The 25,540-nt window shown below is 46.8% G+C and overlaps 2 protein-coding genes across 2 annotated transcripts; both read left to right on the top strand.

Annotated features, from left to right (window-relative positions):
• Window positions 1-4,673: 4,673 nt before the first annotated feature.
• On the top strand, window positions 4,674-8,963 carry pex19 (peroxisomal biogenesis factor 19). Its single transcript, XM_080546389.1, has 8 exons — window positions 4,674-4,741; window positions 5,456-5,547; window positions 5,880-6,042; window positions 6,151-6,236; window positions 6,360-6,533; window positions 6,773-6,946; window positions 7,085-7,129; window positions 7,252-8,963. Exons 1-8 carry the CDS (start codon window positions 4,678-4,680, stop codon window positions 7,336-7,338), a joined length of 885 nt encoding a protein of 294 aa, XP_080402515.1. The 5' UTR covers window positions 4,674-4,677; the 3' UTR covers window positions 7,339-8,963.
• Window positions 8,964-9,591: 628 nt separating this feature from the next.
• On the top strand, window positions 9,592-25,538 carry copa (COPI coat complex subunit alpha). The gene is made up of 29 exons (XM_080546785.1): window positions 9,592-9,747; window positions 10,246-10,359; window positions 10,466-10,539; window positions 10,800-10,880; window positions 11,041-11,117; window positions 11,342-11,451; window positions 13,823-13,932; window positions 14,175-14,274; window positions 14,505-14,723; window positions 14,942-15,092; window positions 16,048-16,114; window positions 16,296-16,371; window positions 16,874-16,956; window positions 17,281-17,506; window positions 18,159-18,297; window positions 20,370-20,532; window positions 20,741-20,887; window positions 21,109-21,298; window positions 21,420-21,515; window positions 21,673-21,761; window positions 21,856-21,979; window positions 22,457-22,546; window positions 22,918-23,021; window positions 23,129-23,275; window positions 23,440-23,763; window positions 23,861-23,971; window positions 24,111-24,272; window positions 24,459-24,653; window positions 25,038-25,538. The coding sequence occupies exons 1-29, from the start codon at window positions 9,708-9,710 to the stop codon at window positions 25,095-25,097; spliced, it is 3,669 nt and encodes a 1,222-aa protein (XP_080402911.1). The 5' UTR covers window positions 9,592-9,707; the 3' UTR covers window positions 25,098-25,538.
• The last annotated feature ends 2 nt before the right edge of the window (window positions 25,539-25,540 follow it).

Here is a 25,540-nt window from a genome sequence, read left to right as displayed (position 1 = left end):
TGAACTGCCCTAAACGGAGATAGAACCTTATCATTCTAAACGGAGATAGAACCTTATCATTCTAAGCTCACGATTTGAATGAATGGGTAACAGACTTTTTACAACGATTAGGCTACTCTGCATCTTGTGTTAGGCTACGCATTTTTTTTTTTTTTTTTTTAATACTTCAAGATATGCTTAACTATCAGTGACTGATATCCCAAGCGAAAATGAAGGTGTTTCAATTGCATCTGACTTAAGAACGCTAGTAAACACTATTCCTTGTATGGCTTTTCTCACTGTGGGTTCATCATGCCTACTCTCAAAGGCATGCAGGTAAGACAAGTTACAACTGGTTGCAGAACAAAAACGTGTAGCCTATTTGTTATTGACAACTTGTTTGGGAAATAACTCTGCAGTCATAGGATAGTCTACACACACACTGTAACAATGTAACAACAAAAAATATTACCTGTGCGTTACTTTGTCTCTGCTTGTATCCTTTGTTCTCTCCGGGTCTCCAATCGAATGGGACTTTACCAGGGTAGACCTCCGAGTCTTGACTTACTTACTACAGGCATGGAAGGAAAAGCCCCCCGCCCCCCCCCCCCGCCCCCCCACACTCCCGCCCATTACAAACCAAATTAGGTATCAAATGTCTCCACCGTTATTTCCACATCTTCCCTCTGGGCGTCATTCTAGCCTCATCCTTACACTTGAGTCATTAGTTATTATGGGAGAATGTATTGATTATGTTTATTTGGGGTAGGCTTTTTCTGCCAATGATGTATTGCAATAGGCTAGTAACATTATAATTTCATTGTAACGGTTTCATTTATAGTCATATCTAAATGTATAACTGGAGAGGTTGAAATATACTTGCATTTATAACATAAATAATCTAGTATTATAGATTATATTATAATAATCAATCATTACAATATTGGCATGCTTGTTCATGACCAGAATGGTTTTACACTGATCATGCTGTAACTTTTTGTCTTCTTTTTTGTGTTCCTAATATATGTTCACATTATTTGTCTATGTTGCTAAGATACGGGCAGTTACCCTGGAAACCTCTTATTTATTTACTGCGCTAATGCGGTTACAGTGACACATGACTAAAACGCGTTTGGGTAAAAAAAAAAAAAAAAAAAGGGGAAGCATCCGAAGTGAACAAGTTGAACGCACGCGGCCACACGCACGCACGCACGCACACACACGTACACACACACACACACACACACACACACACGCGCGCGCGTACACACAAAGAGAGAGAGAGAGAGAGAGAGAGAGAGAGAGAGAGAGAGAGAGAGAGAGAGAGAGAGAGAGAGAGAGAGAGTAGGGGGGGACAGAAATAAAGAAAGAGAGAGAGCGAGATTGAGATTTCCTGTTATGCGACTATGACTATGCCACATTCTCAACATTCAGATGGATAGTGTTCCCTAACTTTGACCTGAATCCATGTGTATGCAGGGAGTGGGACATTCATGCGCACACAAGTACACCTGATAACAGAAAGCTGCTGCGCAAATTCCCCAATTTCACACGTAAAGATGTAGGTGACAGGTCACAGGTGCACTTAGTGCCATATAATATTAATCACAAGGATATTTTTTATTTTATAAGAATTATGATGTTTGATGCATGCATGAGTGACTGAGTGTGTGCGTGTGTGTGTGTGTGTGTGTGTGTGTGTGTGTGTGTGTGTGTGTGTGTGTGTGTGTGTGTGTGTGTGTGTGTGTGTGTGTGTGTGTGTGTGCAGGGGCGCCGCTAGAGATTCTGGGCCCCATGACAGAATATCATTTTGGGCCCCCCCACCTAAACCACCCATCAACCTAAACCCAGTTGAAGTTGATGAACGATTGATGCACTGCAAGAAATCCAATGATGGACATCTTTTGTAAATGTAATTTAAAATTACAGTTAATACAGGAATCAACAATTCAGCAAAGAAATCTCAACATTCTTTAACTTATTAAATTAAGACTTGAACAACACAAGGACAAAAGTATAATTAAATGTAGATTGGAACCCAATTATAAAAGTATAAATCACACAAAAAGTAAAACATATAATTTTAATGGGGTGGTATTGTGTCTAAATATGTAGATCTAGTAAAGATCAGTTGGCCATAATACTGTCAGGATTAGATCAATGAAGAATTACAGCAGAGAGATATTTACTGACTCAGCATTGCTTGTTTCACACAAAGACAAACGTGTCTTATACAAGAGGGAGCAACACAGACATGGTGCCAGCGAAATTGAATGTGAAACGGGAAGATTTTTATTTTTACACTGCGGCAGTACTGTGGAATAGTATACCTGGAGAGCTAAACACTATATCTAGCCTAATGCACAACGATTCAAGATAGGAGTAAAGAGATCAAATCAAATCAAAGCTAAACGCTGGGCCTTCTTAGTAGCAAAATCTTTAATAAGATCCTTGAAATCTAGTGATGAAGCCAACTTGCTGTGCTGCTGTCATTGTCCTTTGTTACTTCTTGCTCTTCTTCTTCTGCCTCTTTACCTCTTAATTGTTTTAATTTTAATTAATTTTGCCATTTAGCAGACGCTTTTAATCCAAACAATTACCAATTACAGGGACATTCCCCCTGGAGTAACTGAAGGCTAAGTGCCTTACTCAAGGGCACACTAGTAGTGGTGTGGTTTCAGGCGGGATTTGAACTCACAACCTTCCGATCACAAGTCCAACTCACTATCCACTAGACCACCACTACCCACCCACCTCTGCTCTCCTCTCTGGCTGCCTTGCTTTAAGAGGGCCCTGGCATGGAGTATCCATAGGTACATAATTCATAAGATGTCCTATATATATATGTTATATATTAACATAATAACACATACATTACACCAGATTAGCCAACTTAAATGTTATCTAGCTAGCTAACAATATTATTAAGATGCCAGTGGTCAATGTTATTGCAATTACTGGAAGAACTATTAACTAAATATGAATATTAGCTAAAGTTGTATTCAATGCTTGCATGGTAATGCAGCATACATTAAAATATTCAAAATCTGTTTGTTAACCCCAAACTCCTACTGCTTACCTCCTTCTCCTTCAACTGGGAGGCTGCATCTGTGCATGACGTGATTAGCATGTAACATTATACTAGCTAGCTAGCTATAATAGCAAGAGTGCATAGCTGCTGGATACAAATTCACTGAGCTCTAATAACCTATATTTGGACCAAAATTGCCCTCATCTCATACATTTAACTGAAATTATACTGACAGTGCACTGTAAGTTAACTGTACTTGAAGTTAATGTTAATTAGCTATAGCGAGCTAACTAGATCATCCACGCAGTGATTAGATCACTAAACCACTGTTTTTAGTGTTTTTTTTACTTTTCTCTTTTGAGACCCTGACTTTGGCTTTGCCTTTCACGACATCGTCCACGCACGCACACGTACATTTGATGCATTTCCAATCTGGCTGTCCTCCATCTGTCCCACACACATACTACAGCAGGACGTGTTGGTCATGGAAACCTTGTCAGAATATTTGCGGTAACGTTCCTCTCGTCTAGCAGCTCGCGCGCGGTGGACTGAACCATGCAGTGAATAAATAGAGGGGTAAATAATAAGGCTTAATTTTGTTAAACATACTAGAGAAACAAAACTCCTGTTTGTTTCTTTTGTGACTTTTTTTAATACATAGAATTATCATTTGAATTCGGCTACATTAACGTCCTTGTGATAATAATATTATTTATAAATATAATATATTTAAAAAAAAAGATTCTCATGGGCCCCTGTCAGTGCTGGGCCCTTAGAATCGTCCTAACTTACCACCCCCTAGCGGCGCCCCTGTGTGTGTGTGTGTGTGTGTGTGTGTGTGTGTGTGTGTGTGTGTGTGTGTGTGTGTGTGTGTGTGTGTGTGTGTGTGTGTGTGTGTGTGTGTGTGTGTAGTACATTCAGATCAACTGTATGTCGATTTTTTTTATTTTTTTTTATTTTTTTAGCACCAAAGAGGCACGGGCACCCCATAACAAGAGAATACACTGTTTAGCTTTGGCAGATACTGCAGATACTGGCCATTTCTATTTGGGTGCTACCCACCCACATAATCAGCTGTGCTGCTCATCCCACAAATGCATGACCCTTACCTTAAGTTTGACATCATTGTTAAGGTAACTAAACAGGCTTTTCAACGATATAAAATACAATGCCAATTAGCATTGTAACAACAGAGAAATAATCGACCAAACACAAATTTCCCCCCAAAATTTCCCGAGTTTATACAGTACAGGCCAAAAGTTTGGACACACCTTCTCATTCAATGCGTTTCCTTTATTTTCATGACTATTTGGTACATTGTAGATTCTCACTGAAGGCATCAAAACTATGAATGAACACATAGGAATGATGTACTTAACAATAAAGTGTGAAATAACTCTAAATATGTATATTTTAGATTCCTCAAAGTAGCCACCCTTTGCTTTTTTGTTGTTAATAAAATATATAATAATAATAAATATAACATGTGTTAATAATAATATGTTATTATATATATATAATATTATTATTATATCTTTTATTAACAACAAAAAGGCAAAGGGTGGCTACTTTATCCCACAGATATGTGACGCATAAATCCGCGACGATCGGTGTTCTACTGAAACGTCATCATCCAGCGTCAATAGTCATTTGTTTAGAGAGAGAAGATGGCGTCAGGATCAGCGGAACCGTCACCTGGACCAGACGCAGAACTGGACGAGTTATTAGACAGTAAGGTTTCACATTAATACTCCTCGAAGTGTCATTAACCATAACCGCGGTCAGTGCGTTAATTCAGACAAAGATTGGTCGCAATCCAGTCGCGACATGCCTCCTGTCCGATGGTGGTTGGGCCATGATGACAGCCAGGAGGAGGAATGTGGCTGGTCCTGCCTGGCTGTCAAATCCAAAAAGCAACGCCATTATTATTATTTGCTACAAAATGATCTCGCTCGAGCTTTACCTTTTCTCGAATATGTGTTTTTATCAACATGAACAATACACCTTTCAGCAGATGATTTAATGGGAGTGTTAGCGAGAGCATGGCTCAACCTGACCCCGGGTGTCTGACAGCTATTTCATCATCATCCTGGTCGCTCGCTTGCCTTCGAAAATGTGCTGAGGTTTGCACTACGAGATGGCGTCAAAGCTGTCACGTTCATCTGTTCATCTGTTCCCAACTGGGTGATTATTTTAAATGAACGAGATGCTCGCCAGCCCTAGACTTGATTGACCCCCAGGACGAATAGCACACCTGGATCCGAGCTAGGGATGCTGCTGCCGGATTTGATTAATGTACATCTTTGTTGTTCATGTCCCCTGGCCCCTAGCTCATTCTCATCTCTTTGACCTGACCGTATCTCCCAGTTCTCCCCCCAATACAAATGTGCTATTATCTGTGCCACTTCTGCTTAATCACCGTCTTGTCTTCCCTCTGTATCAAAGGTGCACTCGATGATTTTGACAAGACAAACTCGGCCCCCCCTGTCCCTGAGGCCGCTGCGGCTCCCCCAGCAGCCAAGAGCAGTGGTGAAAAGGTGAGTTATGGTTATGGTTATGGGGCGCTTGGGTGGCGTAGCGGGTTAAGCGTCGACCATGTAACCGCAGGGTCCCTGGTTCGATTCCGGCCGGGGACATATCCTGAATGTCATCCCTCTTCTCTCTCTCTCACCCATCCTTCCTGTCATAATCTTCACTGTATCTGTCAAATAAAAAATGCAAAAAAATATGAGTGGGACTGCCCCACTCAGAAAAAAAACAACTTAAAAAAGAAAAGAAAAGGAGAGTTATTTTTCGTCACTGTCAACTCTTCCCTACTTCTCTGGGTGCGGCCAACAGTTTGCTTACCTGTTGATGTGTATCTCTCTAGCCCCCTCTACTGGAAGATACACAGTTCTTTGAGGCTCTGTTTGAAGGAGAGATGGCCTCTCAAGCCAAAGAGGAGTGGGAGAAAGCCATGGCCGAACTAGCACAGGAAGAACCGGAGCTGTTGCAACACTTTCATAAACTGTCAGAGGCCGCAGGGAAAGTGGGTAAGCAGCATGTGTTTGTATCTACTGTGTCTATTCTGGGGTTGTGTCTGTTTCCTGCCCAGAGTTGTGCCACCAAACTGTCATTAAAGCGGTCCTCTTCCTGAACAGGCACTGATGTAGCTTCCCAGCAAGAATTCACCTCCTGTCTTAAAGAGACCCTCAGTGGACTGGCCAAAAATGCAGACAACCTGCAGGTAGGTCAGGTGGTGTTTGAATGATACTCTGAAAATACCGTAAAAACTATTCGGAACATTATTCATTACGTAATTTGGCATTAGATCAGCCATTCAGCCTGTTTTCCTCTTTTTACTCCTCAGAGTGCAGGATTGGCTGGCGATGACCTGGCAAAAACTTTAGAAGGATTGGGGTTGGATGAGGGTGGAGAAGGGGGTGGGGAAGATGGAAACATCCTTCCCATCATGCAGACCATCATGCAGAATCTTCTTTCCAAGGATGTACTTTACCCTTCTCTCAAAGAGATTACTGAGAAGGTCTGTGTGGTTTGTCTGTCCTTGCGCATGCCTTTGTGTTCACTTGGGCTGACCTCGAGATAGTTGTTGTTCTGATTAAGCAATTTGTCCACTGTTGATTTGATCTTGATTATACTCAATGTAGCCCTCACGTGTGTACACAGACACACACACACACACACACACACACACACACACACACACACACACACTACACACACACCAATTGGCTAATTGACTGTCATTCACTCCTCACGCAGTACCCTGAGTGGCTGAACAGCAATAGGCAGTCCCTCCCCCCTGATCAGTACCAGCGCTACGAACAGCAGCACAAGGTCATGGGAGAGATCTGTAGCCAGTTTGAGAAGGAGGGAGGTGGAGGTGGAGGGGATGGTGAGAACACCTTCGAGAGCATTCTGGAACTCATGCAGAAGGTGAGACAATAACAATGTATTGTTTTCTGTACATACAGTTGATAATGGCCTTGACACTTAATGGTGATAATAAATGGGGAGCTTGCTGAAAATGGGTAGCTTGGTATCAAATAAATGTCATGGTGTTTGTATTCTCAGCTACAAGACCTTGGCCAACCACCCAAAGAGCTGGCTGGTGAATCTGTAAGTGTCTTTTTTCTTGTGCTTTGACTTTCTCATGGTCTCTCAATTGATCTCAATGAGATAAACCTGGAAAATATTGTAAATTCTGGTTGAATGACACCCATTTCCCCCCCCCCCCTCAGCCACCTGGCCTGAACTTTGACCTGGAATCCCTGAATCTCCCTGGAGCCTCAGGGGCCGGAGCAGCAGAGCAGTGCTCGATCATGTGAGCTCACTGCGGCGGCCAGTTCAACAGTCGCACACGCCAGGGGACTCCAGTGTGCCACCACGCCACTGGAGGAGGTGGACCATCACGAGAGTAGAGGAGACAAGGCGAAGGACGATACTGTTTGTTTGCAATGCTCCTCTTCCTAGGAGTTGTTACTGTGTTCATATGGAAGGCACTGTGAAGGGAGACACGGGAAACCAATGTGATTCACACACACCCTTCTCTTAACAGTCAGTTACCGACTGAATTCACATCACACCACTGATATTAATTGACTTGGCTTCGGTTTGACTGAATCTCTTCTGGGTCATTCATACAAATCAAGTTTGTACTAGCATTCCCTTCATAAATCGAATCACCTGTCTGTTTTTACCCTCATTACTGTTTAGCCTCATGGTAAGGATTTATCCAACTGCCTCATTGGTTAACAGTGCCTTTGCCAATTTTTTTTTAGGAATTAGAGAAGGTTCAGAAGTCGGACAACAGGGACGAGAGGGTTTCTTCTGTGGCTTTACTGAGCATTTCTGAGTGGTTTGGGTTGTTTCATCATACCTCCAGTGTCAGTGAAGTAGTCGGACTCAACGAATAAGCACCACGGATGACGGTCTTTTTGTAGAACCACTGGATTTTAGATATACAACGTTTGCAGTCCTTATCATGATTAATTAACACTACTGTATAACAGTGTGAAGATTGATATTGAAGGTTTGGTTTTCCTAACAAGTGTATATTTGTGAATTATTTAAAGAAAAGAAAACTGAGGAGTAATACTTCATGCTAATTTTGTAACACCAACGATTTGGTGAGTTTGTTTTATTTCTTGATGCGTGTCGATTTGACGTGATGTGCAAAATAATACTATTCCCAGAGGCCTTTGCTGTGGTCAGAGTGAGTAGTAAAGTGAGGATAGTAACCGTACAATTCCCCATTTGTTCGCCAGCGGTCGCTGTTCTGTCATAGGGGTAGCGGTGGCAACCAGGGAGACTGTCCCTGGAATCTCTAATTGTAAATCGCTTTGGATTAAAGCGTCTGCTAAATGGTTAAATGTAAAATGTCTGCCAGAAGTAGTGGAGCCAAGTGGCATTTCTGATAGACAGCATACTTAACTGGCACAACACACTGAAGCCTAATATTCACACTTACATGGCCAAACCGAGCTGAGCTGTACTGGGCTGGTTATGCAGCCACCATAGTTGCTTAAAGTGTTAGAAAGGACAATGTGAAAGGAAAATACCAGAGCTGGCAGTATGGTTTGGGTTGGGTTGGCCCTGGAGTGTGTAAAGCCCCTGACTGACCCATGGAAGAAGCACTGTAGTTTGGTTCTTCTATCATGCCCCATTTAAAAATGTAAAAAAAATCCTCCTGGTAAAAGTACAGTTGATTGGCAGCTAGCGTACAAAGCAGTCACCTCACCAGACATCAAGTTTACTGCCACTTTTGGTAAACATGTATACATAGCTTACACCAATTGCTAGACTCATGCCGATGTGAAGGTGAACTGCCTTGCCTCTGTATCCAGGACCCATTTCAAATTCAACAAATTATTTTTTCTCCGAATTATGTATCACTTTCTGTTGTTATATTTTGTAAATAAACTCTGGAATATATATTGAAATAAACTAATAATACACCTATACATAATCCAGATTCTCTGATTATTCTGTCCTGTCTTGTGTGAGAAGTCCTTGCCATTCAAATAATGATAATAAAACGAATATGATCTTGATCATGAAAATAATAAACACAGCCTAATTTGTATTGAATGGTTTTTTAAAATTATTGTTCTGACGTAAGGTGCTATGCTGCACTTAGTAGATAGATAGTAGTATATAGGGTGTACATAGGGGAGAGATGGGGTGATGTGGACCCATAGGCTGTGTTCGGAATGGCATACTAGCATACTACTCATACTAGATATGACGTAGATTTTGAGTATGCAGTGCGTTCACACTGTACAGTATGTGAAATTTGAGTATGCAAGAAATGTATACTAGATTTTCGGTCGGCTGGTATTGGCATACTTATTATGAATTTAGTATGCAGTATGCAGTATATACTAATTGAGTATGCTAGTATGCAGTATATACTAATTGAGTATGCTAGTATGCCATTTCGAACACAGCCATAGCCACCACAGCTCAGCCCAGCCTCCGTGGAGCTTTCTGCGTCAGACTGTTGAACGCATGAACTTTATTGTTCCCAAACAGGAAGACACTGACGTCGACGTGTCAGGAAGCAGTCAGGAGTAGATGGAGTGAACCAGCCCCCTAGGAGGAATTTAACTGACACTTCTCTTATAATATCTCAGTGAAGTCGTATTACAGTGTTATTATCGTACGTTCACCAGCATATATCATCGCCTTATTGACGATGTTGACTAAATTTGAGACGAAGTCAGCCCGTGTTAAAGGTAAGCTAACGTTAGCTACTAGCTAGCGAGCTAACGCAACGATCACCGTTTTCAAGTTGTTTTTTTTAAGTATCGTCTTTCTGTTGTTATTGTAAAGTGACACGAATCATTAGTTCCGTAGATGTGCTATGTTTACCTCCAGACATACAGTGTGGTCATTCATTAATTTGCTAATATTTCGCTTTGATGTGCCAGAAAGCTAATCCCGAATCACTCAGACTCCAGTTTTATGTTTAATTTTTAGCATTGATCATATTCATATATTGGTGTTTTTTATTGGTTTTTATAAAAACACAACACCATGTATACATTCAATCAATCAACAAACAATCAGACATTTAAGACATTTCAGGCAATCAGACATTACATTCAACAACAACCAACATTAAACTAACTAAAGTGCTCAGTGTTCAGTGTAGTGTCCAGGTTCCAGTGTCGGTGTCATATTCATATATCGGTGTTGGTTATGTAGTTGGCTGATTGTCTTGTCCCCCCCAGGGCTGAGTTTCCACCCCAAGCGGCCCTGGATCCTGGCCAGTCTGCACAACGGTGTCATCCAGCTGTGGGACTATCGGATGTGCACACTGATCGACAAGTTTGATGAGCATGATGGTGAATAAACGATCATCTTATGATGTGATGTAGAATCTTTTCACATTCTTTTGTAACAATTTGTAATTGGGTGATTTGTAATTTCGGGTGTTTTTTTTAATTGTAGGGCCTGTCAGAGGAATTGATTTCCACAAGCAGCAGCCCCTGTTCGTGTCTGGAGGAGATGACTACAAGATCAAGGTTAAGACACTCACGTACAGTACTCACTCACTCACTCTCCGAAAGGTTTCTGATCCTAGAGGTTTCAATTGAACAAACATCATTCCCGCTGGGACCATATGTACTGAAAAATTTATGCACTGGATAAAAGCGTCAGCTAAACGGCATTTATTATATATATGTATATGTTATAGTATCTTACAAACAGAACTATCAGCAGAACTATCTAGAGGATTTCATAATTCTCAACCCTAATTAGCCTAATTGTCGTTCTTCACTAGGTGTGGAACTATAAGCTGCGACGTTGCCTCTTCACTCTCCTTGGACACCTGGACTACATCCGGACCACCTTCTTCCATCATGTGAGTGTTTACAAACTCAGACTCAGAGAACGGCTGCCTAGTGCTACTGGCCTGAGAGAATGGAACAGAGCTGAATCTACATTGCTCTCTATGCTCCTGGCACAGAGATCCATAGAATGCACTGACTCTGAAATGGTAATTCCGCTCCTCTTCTCTCCAGGAGTACCCCTGGATCCTCAGTGCTTCCGATGATCAGACCATCCGCATCTGGAATTGGCAGTCCAGGACCTGTGTCTGGTAAGTGTGTCCCTGACTGTATTCAGTCTCCTATGAGTAGATGGGTAAAACAATGACACATAAAGTGTATTTGAGTGTGTAGAAATATAAGTCTAATGTAGTATTATTATTATTATTATTATTATTATTATTATTATTATTATTATTATCATTATTATAAAAAGAAAAGCATCAGTACTCTTTCAGAGTGAATTTTTATTGCTGTTTCTGTTTCTACCCCACAGCGTCCTGACAGGCCATAATCACTATGTGATGTGTGCCCAGTTCCACCCCTCAGAGGACCTGGTGGTGTCCGCTAGCCTGGATCAGACCGTGCGAGTGTGGGATATCTCCGGTGAGGGCGTGGGGATGGGTGGGAGGGACACGGGTTGGAATTTGGGAGTTTGGGGTTTTGGGGATGTGTGTGTGTGTGGGGGGGGCGGGGGGGGTATGGAGAGGAAGACAGGTCCTGAACCCCCTTCCTCTCCTCTTTGTAGAGATCTCTGTGTGGGCTGTTTGCAGAAACACCTCTCCCTTCAGTTGAGATAGACAGGTAAACATTAGGGTGAATGACAGGGTGAGGAAAAACAGATGAAGACTAGGACCATATCTATCCGCTTGTTAAGTCTGACGTCAAAAGTGACGTTTAGCCATTTCCGAGTCCAAACCAGAAATTCCCTCCACCAGAGTACCTGTGAACTACAGCGGTAGAATGACAGTTTAATCGTTTTTTAGACTCGGATCTATTCATACAACAAGGGACACAGCACTTTCCCGTTTTCTCCATATTGTCAGGGTATTTCAGCCTCGGAAAAGCGCTATATAAATATAATTTATTATTATTATTATTTCGGCATTTCGAAGACAGCGCCTCAGCCAACGTTGGACCCGGAAACACGTCACGACTTAACAAGCGGATAGGGCTTGGGGTGTCTGTTACGTTTTAGACAGAGGGAGCTGGTTAAATGGGGTTGGAAAGACACTTATTGAGACAGACTCGTCATTGGCAGGTAAATACGGGAGAGGTGTTTTTGTGCTTCTGCATGCTTTTTAATATCTACTTCTTGTCTTTGATGGTGTTTCTTACCTGTCCCTCCATCACTGAACCTGTCCTGTCTCGTTCAATAACCCATTAACATGTTCCTACCTCCTACTTCATACGCATCTCTCTCTCTCTCACACACACACACACACACACACACACACACACACACACACACGCACACACATGCACAACACGAGGAATCAGAACGGGCCTTCTGTACCTTGGGCTTTTGTTTCACCATAGTTAGCATGCATGTGTCTTCCGTATGTCCCGTATGTCCCTCTCGCCTGTTCACACACAGCTGAGCTCACGCGGCTGTTTGTCTGGGAGGTGTGACATTCTGTTTATTCTCACTACTAGGGTTGCAAAATTCAAATAAGTTTGGGAAACTTTCCGATCATTTAACAAATGCAAACCCATATGGAAACGTTGGAAATTATCGGAAAGTTTCCCAGACTTCCCAGACATGTTCAACACGAGGACCACAGTGTATGCATGTCACTGTTCAACACGAGGACCACACGGTGTATGCATGTCACTGTTCAACACGAGGACCACACGGTGTATGCATGTCACTGTTCAACACGAGGACCACGGTGTATGCATGTCACTGTTCAACACGAGGACCACGGTGTATGCACGGATGCTTCAGATAACTAGACAGACAACGCCTGGCCAGTTGCACCCCTCATGATATGCCTCAAGTCAGCTTTGTCAGTCACACATACTCCTACCATTGACTACTACTAACGACTCATTGTGAGCACATTCCTCACAAACTCACGAATGTCATGGTCAATGCCTACCCCTGTACTGATAATTAATCATCTTCCCTATAGCGTGATATATATATACGCTTTTCAGTCAGCAAGCATTAACTCTTGGCATGATTCGAACATTGCTGTCCAACAAGATGTTTTGTTTGCAGTATAACCTAACCGCATGGACTCCCAACAATTACTCACCTTCCAACGCCCCATCAGAGCCTCTTTACAACCCCACCCACCCACCCACCACCACCACCACCTCCAACCCACCACCAACCCATCAGCCAAATCCACCCCCATCCCACCTCTTCCTGTCCCCATGCTCCCCCTGGAAACATCCACCCCTGCACAATGGTTCCTAGTGCAGTTGCGGCCCATGACATCTCTTGTTCCTGTTGGACTATTTGTTCACCATGTGATTTCTTGTTGTGGGCTGGAGGCACAGATGCAAACTGTGTTCTGTCTGGATTAAGTTTGTGTTCTGACTCAAATCCAGGAAGTTATCTTTGTGATTGACTGCTAACTGTAATCTAAAGGCAGGGGATTGTTGCACTGTTTGTGTGTTGGTGATCAATTAACCTAATCAATGATGGTTTGATGTGATGATGATGATGATGATGATGATGGTGATGATGATTGTTCCTGGACTTGAGTTAGAACTAAACAGAGAACCACGGTTGTGTGTGTGCTCCCAGAACCCTGTGTGTGTGTTCAGTAGTCCAACAGTAGAAGCCTGTGTGTGAGACCACCCCAATCATACACTCTCTTCCCCTCTGGTATTAGTATCTACCTGAGCGTGTTTTGTTAACGTGTACCATCGTTCCTTCTCTTTCTCCCTCTCCCTGTATGCGTGTGCCCCTGTGTAACATGTATACGGTTCCCCTTGTGCGTGGTGCTCTGCATGTTGGTTCCAGGTCTGAGAAAGAAGAACCTCTCCCCCGGGGCCGTGGAGACGGAGGTGCGCGGCATCTCGGGCGTCGATTTGTTCGGAGCGTCCGACGCCGTCGTCAAGCACGTCCTCGAGGTGAGAAGCGTGTTGTTGTTGAGTTTCTCGTCCAGAGACGACAGTACTTTGTCTGTGCTTCCGGATGGGTAGAAACCAGGAACCCCCCATTACCTCTGGAGAGCTGGGGGGGGAAGGAGAGCTTGGTGCCAGAGAGCCAGTGTGAGTTCTGAGCAGAGAGCTGAGGCTGGTAGAGGTGTGTTGTGAGGTGTGTTATGAGGGTTGTTGAGTGTGTGTGTCCCCCTCCTCTCTGCCTGCTGCAGGGTCACGACCGCGGGGTCAACTGGGCGGCGTTCCACCCCACCATGCCCCTCATCGTCTCAGGAGCTGACGACCGGCAGGTCAAGATCTGGAGGATGAACGGTAAGTGTGTGTGTGTGTGTGTGTGTGTGTGTGCGTCCGCGTCCGTGTGCGCGTCCGTGTGCCTGCATATGAATACGAATTGCAGATTTTTTTTTTTTTTCCTGCTAATGTATCTCTACACCACAACAACTTGCTGAAACTTACACACCATCACTAGATATTCTTCCCATTTTCCCATTTTTAATGTTTTTTTTTAAAACAACTCCCCTGTCTCTACCTCCCCTCTCCAGAGTCCAAGGCGTGGGAGCTGGACACCTGCAGGGGGCACTACAACAACGTGTCCTGCGCCGTCTTCCACCCCCGCCAGGAGCTCATCCTGTCCAACTCGGAGGACAAGAGCATCCGTGTGTGGGACATGTCCAAGAGGACCGGCGTGCAGACCTTCCGCAGGGACCACGACCGCTTCTGGGTGCTGGGGGCTCACCCCAACCTCAACCTGTTCGCCGCAGGTAACTTCACACACACACACACACACACACATACACACACACACACACAATGATAATGGCACTTTTCAATCTGACATATAGACAGACACGGTGAGAAGCCACACTGAGTCTGGATGTATTCAGGTGTTTGTTGGTCTTCAGTGGAGAGGGTAACCAGTAGGGCTGTGTGTTCCCTAGGTCATGACAGTGTGTAACCAGTAGGGCTGTGTGTTCCCCAGGTCATGACAGTGGGATGCTGGTGTTCAAGCTGGAGAGGGAGCGGCCGGCGTACGCCGTCTATGGCAACATGCTGTACTACGTGAAGGACCGCTTCCTGCGCCAGCTCGACTTCAACAGCAGCAAGGACACGGCCGTCATGCAGCTGCGCAGGTGTGTGTGTATGTCTGTGTGTGTATGTCTGTGTGTGTATGTCTGTGTGTGTGTCTGTGTGTGTCTGTGTGTGTGTGTCTGTGTGTGTCTGTGTGTGTATGTCTGTGTGTGTCTGTGTGTGTATGTCTGTGTGTGTATGTCTGTGTGTGTGTGTCTGTGTGTGTATGTCTGTGTGTGTGTGTCTGTGTGTGTATGTCTGTGTGTGTGTGTCTGTGTGTGTATGTCTGTGTGTGTCTGTGTGTGTATGTCTGTGTGTGTCTGTGTGTGTATGTCTGTGTGTGTATGTCTGTGTGTGTATGTCTGTGTGTGTGTGTCTGTGTGTGTATGTCTGTGTGTGTGTGTCTGTGTGTGTATGTCTGTGTGTGTCTGTGTGTATGTCTGTGTGTGTGTCTGTGTGTGTATGTCTGTGTGTGTGTGTGTGTGTGTGTGTGTCTGTGTGTGTATGTCTGTGTGTGTGTCTGTGTGTGTATGTCTGTGTGTGTGTGTCTGTGTGTGTATGTCTGTGTGTGTATGTCTGTGTGTGTGTCTGTGTGTGTGTCTGTGTGTGTGTGTCTGTGTGTGTCTGTGTGTGTCTGTGTGTGTCTCTGTGTGTCTGTGTGTGTCTGTGTGTGTCTGTGTGTGTCTGTGTGTGTGTGTCTGTGTGTGTCTGTGTGTGTCTGTGTGTGTCTGTGTGTGTCTGTGTGTGTGTGTCTGTGTGTGTCTGTGTGTGTCTGTGTGTGTCTGTGTGTGTCTGTGTGTGTGTGTCTGTGTGTGTCTGTGTGTGTCTGTGTGTGTCTGTGTGTGTCTGTGTGTGTGTGTCTGTGTGTGTCTGTGTGTGTCTGTGTGTGTGTGTCTGTGTGTGTCTGTGTGTGGAGCATGTCTTTGTCTTACTGAGTAGTGTGCTTGGTGTTGTATGAACAGGTGAGTCAGACTGTGGTCACATGATCAACTAACCAGTGTTTGTTTCCTGTTTTAGTGGGTCCAAGTTCCCCGTGTTCAGCATGTCTTATAACCCCGCAGAGAATGCAGTCCTGCTCTGCACTGTGAGTGTTTCTACAATGTTTACACACACACACACACACACACACAGAGGCATGCACATAGATATACATACACACACACACAGGCATGCGCACATACACACACACACACACACACACACACACACACACACACATGTATTGTCTCTAATTGTTGAAATCCCCCTTCTCCCTCCTTCCCCAGAGGGCGACTAACCTGGAGAACAGCACCTATGACCTGTACTCCATCCCTAAAGAGAGCGACTCTCAGAACCCTGACGGTAAAGCCCTACTTTTAGTTTCCCATCATTACAAGGCCTCTTTGAATGACAGAACTGCTCACCAAGCTGATGTATACACAGTATGATGTCTAACTTCATATTAAAGCGCATCAGCCTTCATAGATAATGGGCCGGTTTCACAGACGAGGCTTAAGCCTACTCCTGGACTAAATCACACTTTCAATGTAAACTCTCCATTGAAGATGCTTTTTTAGTTTAGGATTAGGCTCAAGCCTTGTCTGTGAAACCGGCCCAGGGTGGTCCAGGGGTCTAGCACTGCGGTCTACAGTGCATACATATGCCCATGTCGGCATGGGTTCGAATCCGGCCCATGCCCTGCAGAAATGCCCTCTCTCCCTTCTTCTCCTTTCTTTTCTGTCTGTGTTCACTATATCTGTCCAATAAAATGAAAAATATGAGTGGGACTGCCCCACTCAGAAAAAAGTACGTAAAAAGTAAAAAAAGAGGAAAGTCACTAAACCTGTGTTCACCTTCACTGCAGCTCCGGAGGGGAAGAGGTCTTCCGGTCTGACTGCAGTGTGGGTCGCCAGGAACAGGTTTGCTGTGCTGGACCGCATGCACTCGGTAAGTGTAGACCAGGGGAGGCTGGCGGAGGCCGAAATCGGCAGGACGGGGCTCATTGTAACGCGTGGAAGGGACTGAGGAATGGTGCCAATCATTCCATGCATTTACAATGAGCCTGTCCTCCGATTTCCGCCTCCACGGGTGTATATAAACAGGACGTTTCATCAGGGAGAATAGCTGTAGTAGATATTTTTAAATTTTGAGTTCTTTTGAGTTCTTTTTTTGTTTCTTTCGAAGAAATAGGGGAATGTTGGAGAGCACTGAGGTGCGGTGATGATGTGTGTTGAATGAGTTTAACCCCCCACACCCCCTCTCTCTGCCCAGCTGCTGATCAAGAACCTGAAGAATGAGATAGTGAAGAAGGTGCAGGTGCCCAGCTGTGAGGAGATCTTCTACGCGGGCACGGGCTCCCTGCTGCTGCGCGACGCTGACGGGGTGACGCTGTTCGACGTGCAGCAGAAGCGCTCGCTGGCCACGGTGAAGATCGCCAAGGTCAAGTACGTCGTGTGGAGCTCTGACACCAGCCACGTGGCCCTGCTGGCCAAACACGGTATGTATACTGTGTACACACACACACACACACACACACACACACACACGCACACACACAGGGGTATTGGTAGCCTAGTGCAGTGTTTCTCAACCCTCTCCTCGGAGGCGCCCCAGCCGCACCACATATTTGATCTGTTCCACCACCAGCACATGGTTTGTACTTGATTAGTTGAATCAGGTGTGCTGGTGGTGGAACAGATCAAATATGTGGAGCGGCTGGGGCGCCCCGAGGAGAGGGTTGAGAAACACTGGCCTAGTGGATAGTGAGTTGGACTGGTGACCACCACTAGTGTGCCCTTGTAAGGCACTCAGCCCTAAGTTACTCCAGAGAGACTGTCCCTGTAATCTCTGATTCTAAATTGCTTTGGATAAAGGCGTCTGCTAAATCTCTAAATTGTAAAAACACACACACACACACACACACACACACACACACTCACACTGATCCCTATCAGAGAAAGACACCCTCTTATCTGTGGGCTTGTTCTCTCCTCTGCTTTGAGACCAGATTCACTCCCTCCCTCTCCAGCTGTTATTGACAACCTGAAACTAGATTAACTTTTTTTTATTTTTTATGTTTACGTTTTTTTAAACCTATCCCAATATTCAGTCTTGAATATTGACATCTCTTTGTGTTTGTTTCTTTTTAGCCATCATGATCTGCAACAGGAAGCTGGAGAGTCTGTGTAACATTCACGAGAACATCCGCGTGAAGAGCGGAGCCTGGGACGAGAGTGGAGTCTTCATCTACACCACCTCCAACCACATCAAATACGCCCTCACCTCGGGGTAAGTCACCAGACACACACCCAGGGGAGGCTGGTGGAGGTAGACATCAGAGATGGGGAGGCTGGTGGAGGTAGGAATCAGAGATGGGGAGGCTGGTGGAGGTAGAAATCAGAGATGGGGAGGCTGGTGGAGGTAGACATCAGAGATGGGGAGGCTGGTGGTGGTAGACATCAGAGATGGGGAGGCTGGTGGAGGTAGAAATCAGAGATGGGGAGGCTGGTGGAGGTAGACATCAGAGATGGGGAGGCTGGTGGTGGTAGACATCAGAGATGGGGAGGCTGGTGGAGGTAGAAATCAGAGATGGGGAGGCTGGTGGAGGTAGGAAACTGAGGAGGGGAGGCTGGTGGAGGTAGGAATCAGAGGAGGGGAGGCTGTTGGAGGTAGACATCAGAGATGGGGAGGCTGGTAGAGGTAGAAATCAGAGATGGGGAGGCTGGTGGAGGTAGGAAACTGAGGAGGGGAGGCTGGTGGAGGTAGGAAACTGAGGAGGGGAGGCTGGTGGAGGTAGAAATCAGAGATGGGGAGGCTGGTGGAGGTAGAAATCAGAGATGGGGAGGCTGGTGGAGGTAGGAAACTGAGGAGGGGAGGCTGGTAGAGGTAGACATCAGAGATGGGGAGGCTGGTAGAGGTAGAAATCAGAGATGGGGAGGCTGGTGGAGGTAGAAATCAGAGGAGGGGAGGCTGGTGGAGGTAGAAATCAGAGGAGGGGAGGCTGGTGGAGGTAGGAAACTGAGGAGGGGAGGCTGGTGGAGGTAGGAATCAGAGGAGGGGAGGCTGTTGGAGGTAGACATCAGAGATGGGGAGGCTGGTAGAGGTAGAAATCAGAGATGGGGAGGCTGGTGGAGGTAGACATCAGAGATGGGGAGGCTGGTGGTGGTAGAAATCAGAGATGGGGAGGCTGGTAGAGGTAGAAATCAGAGATGGGGAGGCTGGTAGAGGTAGAAATCAGAGATGGGGAGGCTGGTGGAGGTAGGAAACTGAGGAGGGGAGGCTGGTGGAGGTAGGAAACTGAGGAGGGGAGGCTGGTGGAGGTAGAAATCAGAGATGGGGAGGCTGGTGGAGGTAGAAATCAGAGATGGGGAGGCTGGTGGAGGTAGAAATCAGAGGAGGGGAGGCTGGTGGAGGTAGGAATCAGAGGAGGGGAGGCTGGTGGAGGTAGAAATCAGAGGAGGGGAGGCTGGTGGAGGTAGGAATCAGAGGAGGGGAGGCTGGTGGAGGTAGAAATCAGAGGAGGGGAGGCTGGTGGAGGTAGGAATCAGAGGAGGGGAGGCTGGTGGAGGTAGAAATCAGAGGAGGGGAGGCTGGTGGAGGTAGGAAACTGAGATGGGGAGGCTGGTGGAGGTAGAAATCAGAGATGGGGAGGCTGGTGGAGGTAGAAATCAGAGATGGGGAGGCTGGTGGAGGTAGAAATCAGAGATGGGGAGGCTGGTGGAGGTAGAAATCAGAGATGGGGAGGCTGGTGGAGGTAGAAATCAGAGATGGGGAGGCTGGTGGAGGTAGAAATCAGAGATGGGGAGGCTGGTGGAGGTAGAAATCAGAGATGGGGAGGCTGGTGGAGGTAGAAATCAGAGATGGGGAGGCTGGTGGAGGTAGAAATCAGAGATGGGGAGGCTGGTGGAGGTAGAAATCAGAGATGGGGAGGCTGGTGGAGGTAGAAATCAGAGATGGGGAGGCTGGTGGAGGTAGAAATCAGAGATGGGGAGGCTGGTGGAGGTAGAAATCAGAGATGGGGAGGCTGGTGGAGGTAGAAATCAGAGATGGGGAGGCTGGTGGAGGTAGGAAACAGATTACGGGGCTCATTTGGAACGGAATGAGGAAATCATCACATCCAACCATACCAAATACGCCCTCAGCTCAGAGTGATTAAGAACGCATACCAAACCACACCACATCAACTCGTTAATACGCAGTTAGATAGAAGCAGCTTTTATGTTGCAGCAGCCACTACCTCAGAGATGAGCTGGTGATTTATAAACACACAGAAGCCCTTATATCAGATCCGACTCGCTTCACAATCATTTTGGTGTTGAGAGCGCAGTACTCTTCAACTCCCCTCTGTCCTCTTCCTGTAGTGACCACGGAATCATCCGGACTCTGGACCTGCCCATCTACGTGACGCGGGTGAGAGGGAACAGCGTCTACTGTCTGGACCGGGAGTGCCGCCCCCGCGTGCTGACCATCGACCCCACCGAGTACCGCTTCAAACTGGCCCTGGTCAACCGCAAGTATGAGGAGGTGAGGATGGTCTCAGTCTGTGTTGTTAGCTTTGTTAGGTGTGTGTGTGTGTGTGTGTGTGTGTGTGTGCGTGCGTGCGTGCGTGCGTGTGTGTGTGCGCGCGCGCGCGTGCTTTCCCTCTCTCTCATGGCTAGTCTCTTCACTTCCCGTAAGCAAGGTTCATGACATTTGACCTTTAACCCTTGCCCCCCCCCCCCCCCCCCCTCAGGTGCTGCACATGGTGCGTAACGCCAAGCTGGTGGGCCAGTCCATCATCGCCTACCTGCAGAAGAAGGGCTACCCCGAGGTGGCGCTGCACTTCGTCAAGGACGAGAAGACGCGCTTCAGCCTGGCTCTGGAGTGTGGCAACATCGAGGTGAGTCTCACACCCCCAGGTTCCAACTCCTCTGAGAGAACACTTTTTCTGTAGTATACCTAATGTACACTTCTAGTGTGCACTTCTCTAAGGGTATATGTGGTGTAAGAATGTACTCCCCAAAACACTTCTTAGGTTTCTAAAGGAAAAAGGGTGGGGAATGTGGACTGTCTCAATGTTCTGTATGGCTTTCGTGTGATTCTCCCTCTCCGTGCCTGTAGGTGGCGCTGGAGGCTGCCAAGGCTCTGGATGAGCGGGGCTGCTGGGAGCGTCTGGGCGAGGCTGCGCTGCTGCAGGGTCACCACCAGGTTGTGGAGATGTGCTACCAGAGGACCAAGAACTTCGACAAGCTCACCTTCCTCTACCTCATCACCGGCAACCTGGCCAAGCTGCGCAAGATGATGAAGATAGGTGAGAGAGACTGAAAGAGGAGTGGGTGTTTTGTCTTTGACGCAGTGTTTCTGTGCGTCAGAGTTGTGTGTGTGTGTGTGTGTGTGTGTGTGACATCTTCCGTCTGCTCGCTGTGTTGTAGCGGAGATCAGGAAGGACATGAGTGGACATTACCAGGGCGCTCTGTACCTGGGCGACGTCAGCGAGAGGGTCCGCATCCTGAAGAACTGTGGGCAGAGTGAGTCCCCTTTAACCCTCCCTCCCTCCCGTCCCCTCCCTCTCTCTTCGACCCTGGCCTGTCCCTCTTCTGACTATTATGACATCAGTGGATTGATTTGACCCGATTGGCCTAAACTGCTTGTGTGTTAATGTGTGTTTGTGTCTGGTATGTTTAGAGTCTTTGGCCTATCTGACCGCTGCCACTCATGGAATGGATGAAGAGGCGGAGGCCCTGAAGGAAAGCTTTGACCTAGAGAAGGAGACGGTACGCTCAACACCAATAAAACACACACACACACACACACACACACACACACACACAGGGCTTGTGCAGCATGAGTAATGCTTGAACTCTGCAGATCCCGGAGGTGGATCCTAAAGCCCAGCTCCTGCAGCCTCCTCCTCCCATCAACCCCCTGGACACTAACTGGCCCCTGCTCACCGTGTCCAAGGGCTTCTTTGAGGGAGCCATCTCTGCCAAGGGTGAGCCCGCTACCCTGACACCATAGACCTAGACACTCGGGGGAGCTTCATGGGTTCTGCCTGATCTTTGTATCAGGTGTATTGAATAGGCTATATGCACACTCTCTTCCGCATTCCGACTCTTCCGACTATTTCCGGTGTCACGTCCCCCCACCGGCGTGCGTATTTAAAAACCATGGCTGCGTTGTTGTTTTTTTTCTCTGCAAGATTTACTGAAGCTATCAATCACCGATGTGGGTCGATTTATCCAGGAATCTTGCGCTACCGCAGCAAGTAAAAAGGAAAAGGGCTTTAAACTATATGTTTCAAGCTACATCGGAAATGAAGTACATGGCAGAGTCGGAATGCGGAAGAGAGTGTGCATATAGCCTATTGAATTTGCTATGCTAGATTGATAGTGGTCAGAATGTGTGTACTAGAGATGTTAAGTGTGTGTGTGTGTGTGTGTGTGTGTGTGTGTGTGTGTGTGTGTTGCAGGGAAGGCTGGTCAGATGGCTGCGGACCAGGACGTGGATGCTCCAGGAGAACAGGGCTGGGGAGAGGATGCTGAGCTCCAGCTGGACGAGGGTGAGCGTCTCCTCAAGACCACCAGGAATAAGAGCAGAGGCGCGTAGAGCCTATTCCTGACTCACAAACCCACTGCATGTCCCTCCACTCACTCGCTCTCTTTCTCCCTTTCTCACTCTTCTTTCTTTCTCTCTCTCTCCCTGCTCTCTCTCCCTCCCTGCTGTCCCTCTCTCTCCCTCTCTTTCTCCCCCTCTCACTCTTCTTTCTTTCTCTCTCTCTCCCTCCCTGCTCTCCTTCTCTCTATCTCTCCCTGCTCTCTCTCTCTCTCTCTCTCTCTCCATCTCCATCCCTGCTCCCTCTCTCTCCCTGCTCTCTCTCTCTCTCTCTCTCTCCCCATCCCTGCACCCTCTCTCTCTCTCTCTCTCTCTCAGATGGCTTCATGGATGCCCAGGATGGATTAGGGGAAGAGGGTGTAGTGAAAGACGAGGGAGGAGGCTGGGAGGTGGAGGAGGATCTGGACCTGCCTCCAGAGCTGGTAAGACAGTCATATCCTCTTTAACCTGCGCTCACTCCATACACTTTACCCACAGCACTGATTGAGCAATGTCATTCTGTCTTCTTTTTTTTTTTTTTTACCACTAGGAGCTGCCAGCTGGTGCCGGAGGAGGAGCTGAGGACGGCTTCTTTGTCCCGCCCACCAAGGGCATGAGCCCCACCCAGATGTGGTGCAACAACTCCCAGCTTCCTGTGGACCATGTCCTGGCTGGCTCCTTCGAGACCGCCATGAGGGTGAGGTCAAATGGCACTCTGCAACTCAAGACAGACTTGCTTTCTCTCTCGGTCTGTCTCTCTCTCTCTCTCTCTGTCTCTCTCACTTTTCCCTACACAAAATACACACCTACCTACCAACCAATACAGGTATTCTGACCTCTCTCTCTCTCTCTGTTCTCCAGTTGCTCCATGACCAGGTTGGAGTGGTCCAGTTCGGACCCTACAAGTCCCTGTTCATGCAGACCCTGACCCGTGGTCGTACCTGTTACCTGGGCCTGCCAGCCCTGCCCTGCCTGCGCGGGCACCCCCAGAGGAACTGGAAGGACTGCGGGGCCAAGCAGGGCCTGCCCGCCGTGGGCCTGCGCCTCTCCGACCTCATCGCCCGCCTGCAGCAGTGCTACCAGCTCACCACGGCCGGACGCTTCGAGGAGGCCGTCGACCGCTTCCGATCCATCCTGCTGTCCGTGCCGCTGCTCGTGGTCGACAACAAGCAGGAGATCGCCGAGGTACGCAGCTACGCCTGCCGCGGTTGGGCTGAGCGGGTTTCACCTTGGTGACGATGACGATGATGATGTCTGATTGAGGTCACTGTCTCTCTTGCAGGCTCAGCAGCTGATTACTATCTGCAGAGAATACATCGTTGGCCTCACCATGGAAACGGAGAGGAAGAAGCTGCCTAAAGACACATTGGACCAGCAGAAAAGGCTGTGTGAGGTATTGTCATTGTGTTTGATCATCTCCGCTTCCCTCTACGATATTTATCCATTTAGTCCCACGTCACTCGATTATAGAAGACACTACTAGCCAGCGATTTCCTCCCTTAATCTGATGTGTTCGTCGGCGTTTCCTCCAGATGGCTGCCTACTTCACCCACTGCAGTCTCCAGCCAGTCCACATGGTCCTGGTGTTACGCACGGCACTCAACCTTTTCTTCAAACTGCGCAACTTCAAGACGGCGGCCGGCTTCGCCCGACGCCTGCTTGAACTAGGACCCAAGCCAGAGGTGGCACAGCAGGTAACCATCCCTCTGCTGATGTGGTTTAGTGGCTGCGACCCTTTTCATGGTCGCATTAAGTGAAAGCGTCATGTCGATCTTTCATAAATAGAGATAGATAGATAGGTACTTTATCGATCCCAGAGGGGGAAATTCAGGCATTATAGCAGCTCAGACCGCAAAACATCTCCCTTATCTCTCTCGTAGACTCGCAAGATCTTGGCTGCGTGCGAGAAGACCCTGACAGACGCTCACCAGCTGAACTACGACCCCCACAATCCATTTGACCTGTGCGCAGCCTCCTACACGCCCCTGTACCGCGGGCGGCCCGTGGAGAAGTGCCCTCTGTCCGGGGCCTGCTACTGCCCTCCGTTCAAGGGCCAGGTCTGCAAGGTCACACAGGTCAGTGAGGAGGAGAGCTGCTCCGTCGCAGCATAACCTGTTTTTATTTTTTAACTCGTCTTTGATATGAATTGTAATTATGAAATTATAAGGAACTGAACATGTATTTGGCTTTGTTACTGGTCTGAGATTCAAACTACAATGAGTCGCTAGGGGTCTGCTTTGTGATATTTCTAAAAGATTATGCCACTGAATGGCATAACGGCTTGGTTGTAGTGACGTATGACCCTCTGATGATGTTTGTTTGCGCTTTTCTTTTCACCCATTTCATACCTTATTTATGATGTAAAGCACCCTGTGCATTCGTGCTGTGAAGGGCGCTATAGAAATAAAGTTTTACTTACTTATTTACTCTGACCTTTTTAACCTTTTCTTATTTCCAAGGCGACGGAGATCGGAAAGGATGTGATTGGTCTGCGCGTCAGCCCCCTGCAGTTCCGTTAAAGGACCTGAAGAAGAGGACCACGGATGGGGGAGAAATGTCTATCAATCCATTCAGCGAAACACATCCACACTTTATTCTATATAGACTACAGTTTGTCTCTCCCTTTGATAGAGAAAACACAAAATGGGTGGTAAGAAAGTATGGGTGGTAGTCGGTTAGATTGCCTACAATTTATCCATGAGAGAATATTATATCTTGTTGTTAAGCCTTTTTATTTTTCCGACTGTTTGGCTGCCTGCGTTACCTTTCCTGTGATTCTGTACATGTGAGTGCCACCCCATCTCTGAGCTCAAACATCTGAGAGTTGTGGTTTAGAAACCGCGATCTAGAACCTGACTAGACATCACAGTTTTTTTTCTGACCTGTTTACATCAGAAATTAATCATGCAGAATGAGTTGCCACTGCACCTCTGTGTAATTCGTCAAAGAATGTAATAAAATC

This window comes from Nansenia antarctica, assembly GCF_963989245.1.
Source record: "Nansenia antarctica genome assembly, chromosome: 16".
NCBI classification, from domain to species: domain Eukaryota; kingdom Metazoa; phylum Chordata; class Actinopteri; order Argentiniformes; family Microstomatidae; genus Nansenia; species Nansenia antarctica.
This window is presented reverse-complemented; position numbering and strand designations above follow the sequence as displayed.

Coding starts and splice junctions, on each gene's coding strand:
- pex19 (XM_080546389.1), top strand. CDS start 4,678: ATGGCGTCAGGATCAGCGGAACCGTCACCTGGACCAGACGCAGAACTG. Junction 6,043..6,150: donor AGAGGCCGCAGGGAAAGTGG/GTAAGCAGCATG, acceptor CTTCCTGAACAG/GCACTGATGTAGCTTCCCAG. Junction 6,947..7,084: donor TTCTGGAACTCATGCAGAAG/GTGAGACAATAA, acceptor TTGTATTCTCAG/CTACAAGACCTTGGCCAACC.
- copa (XM_080546785.1), top strand. CDS start 9,708: ATGTTGACTAAATTTGAGACGAAGTCAGCCCGTGTTAAAG. Junction 14,275..14,504: donor CAAGATCTGGAGGATGAACG/GTAAGTGTGTGT, acceptor TCCCCTCTCCAG/AGTCCAAGGCGTGGGAGCTG. Junction 17,507..18,158: donor GGCCCTGCTGGCCAAACACG/GTATGTATACTG, acceptor GTTTCTTTTTAG/CCATCATGATCTGCAACAGG.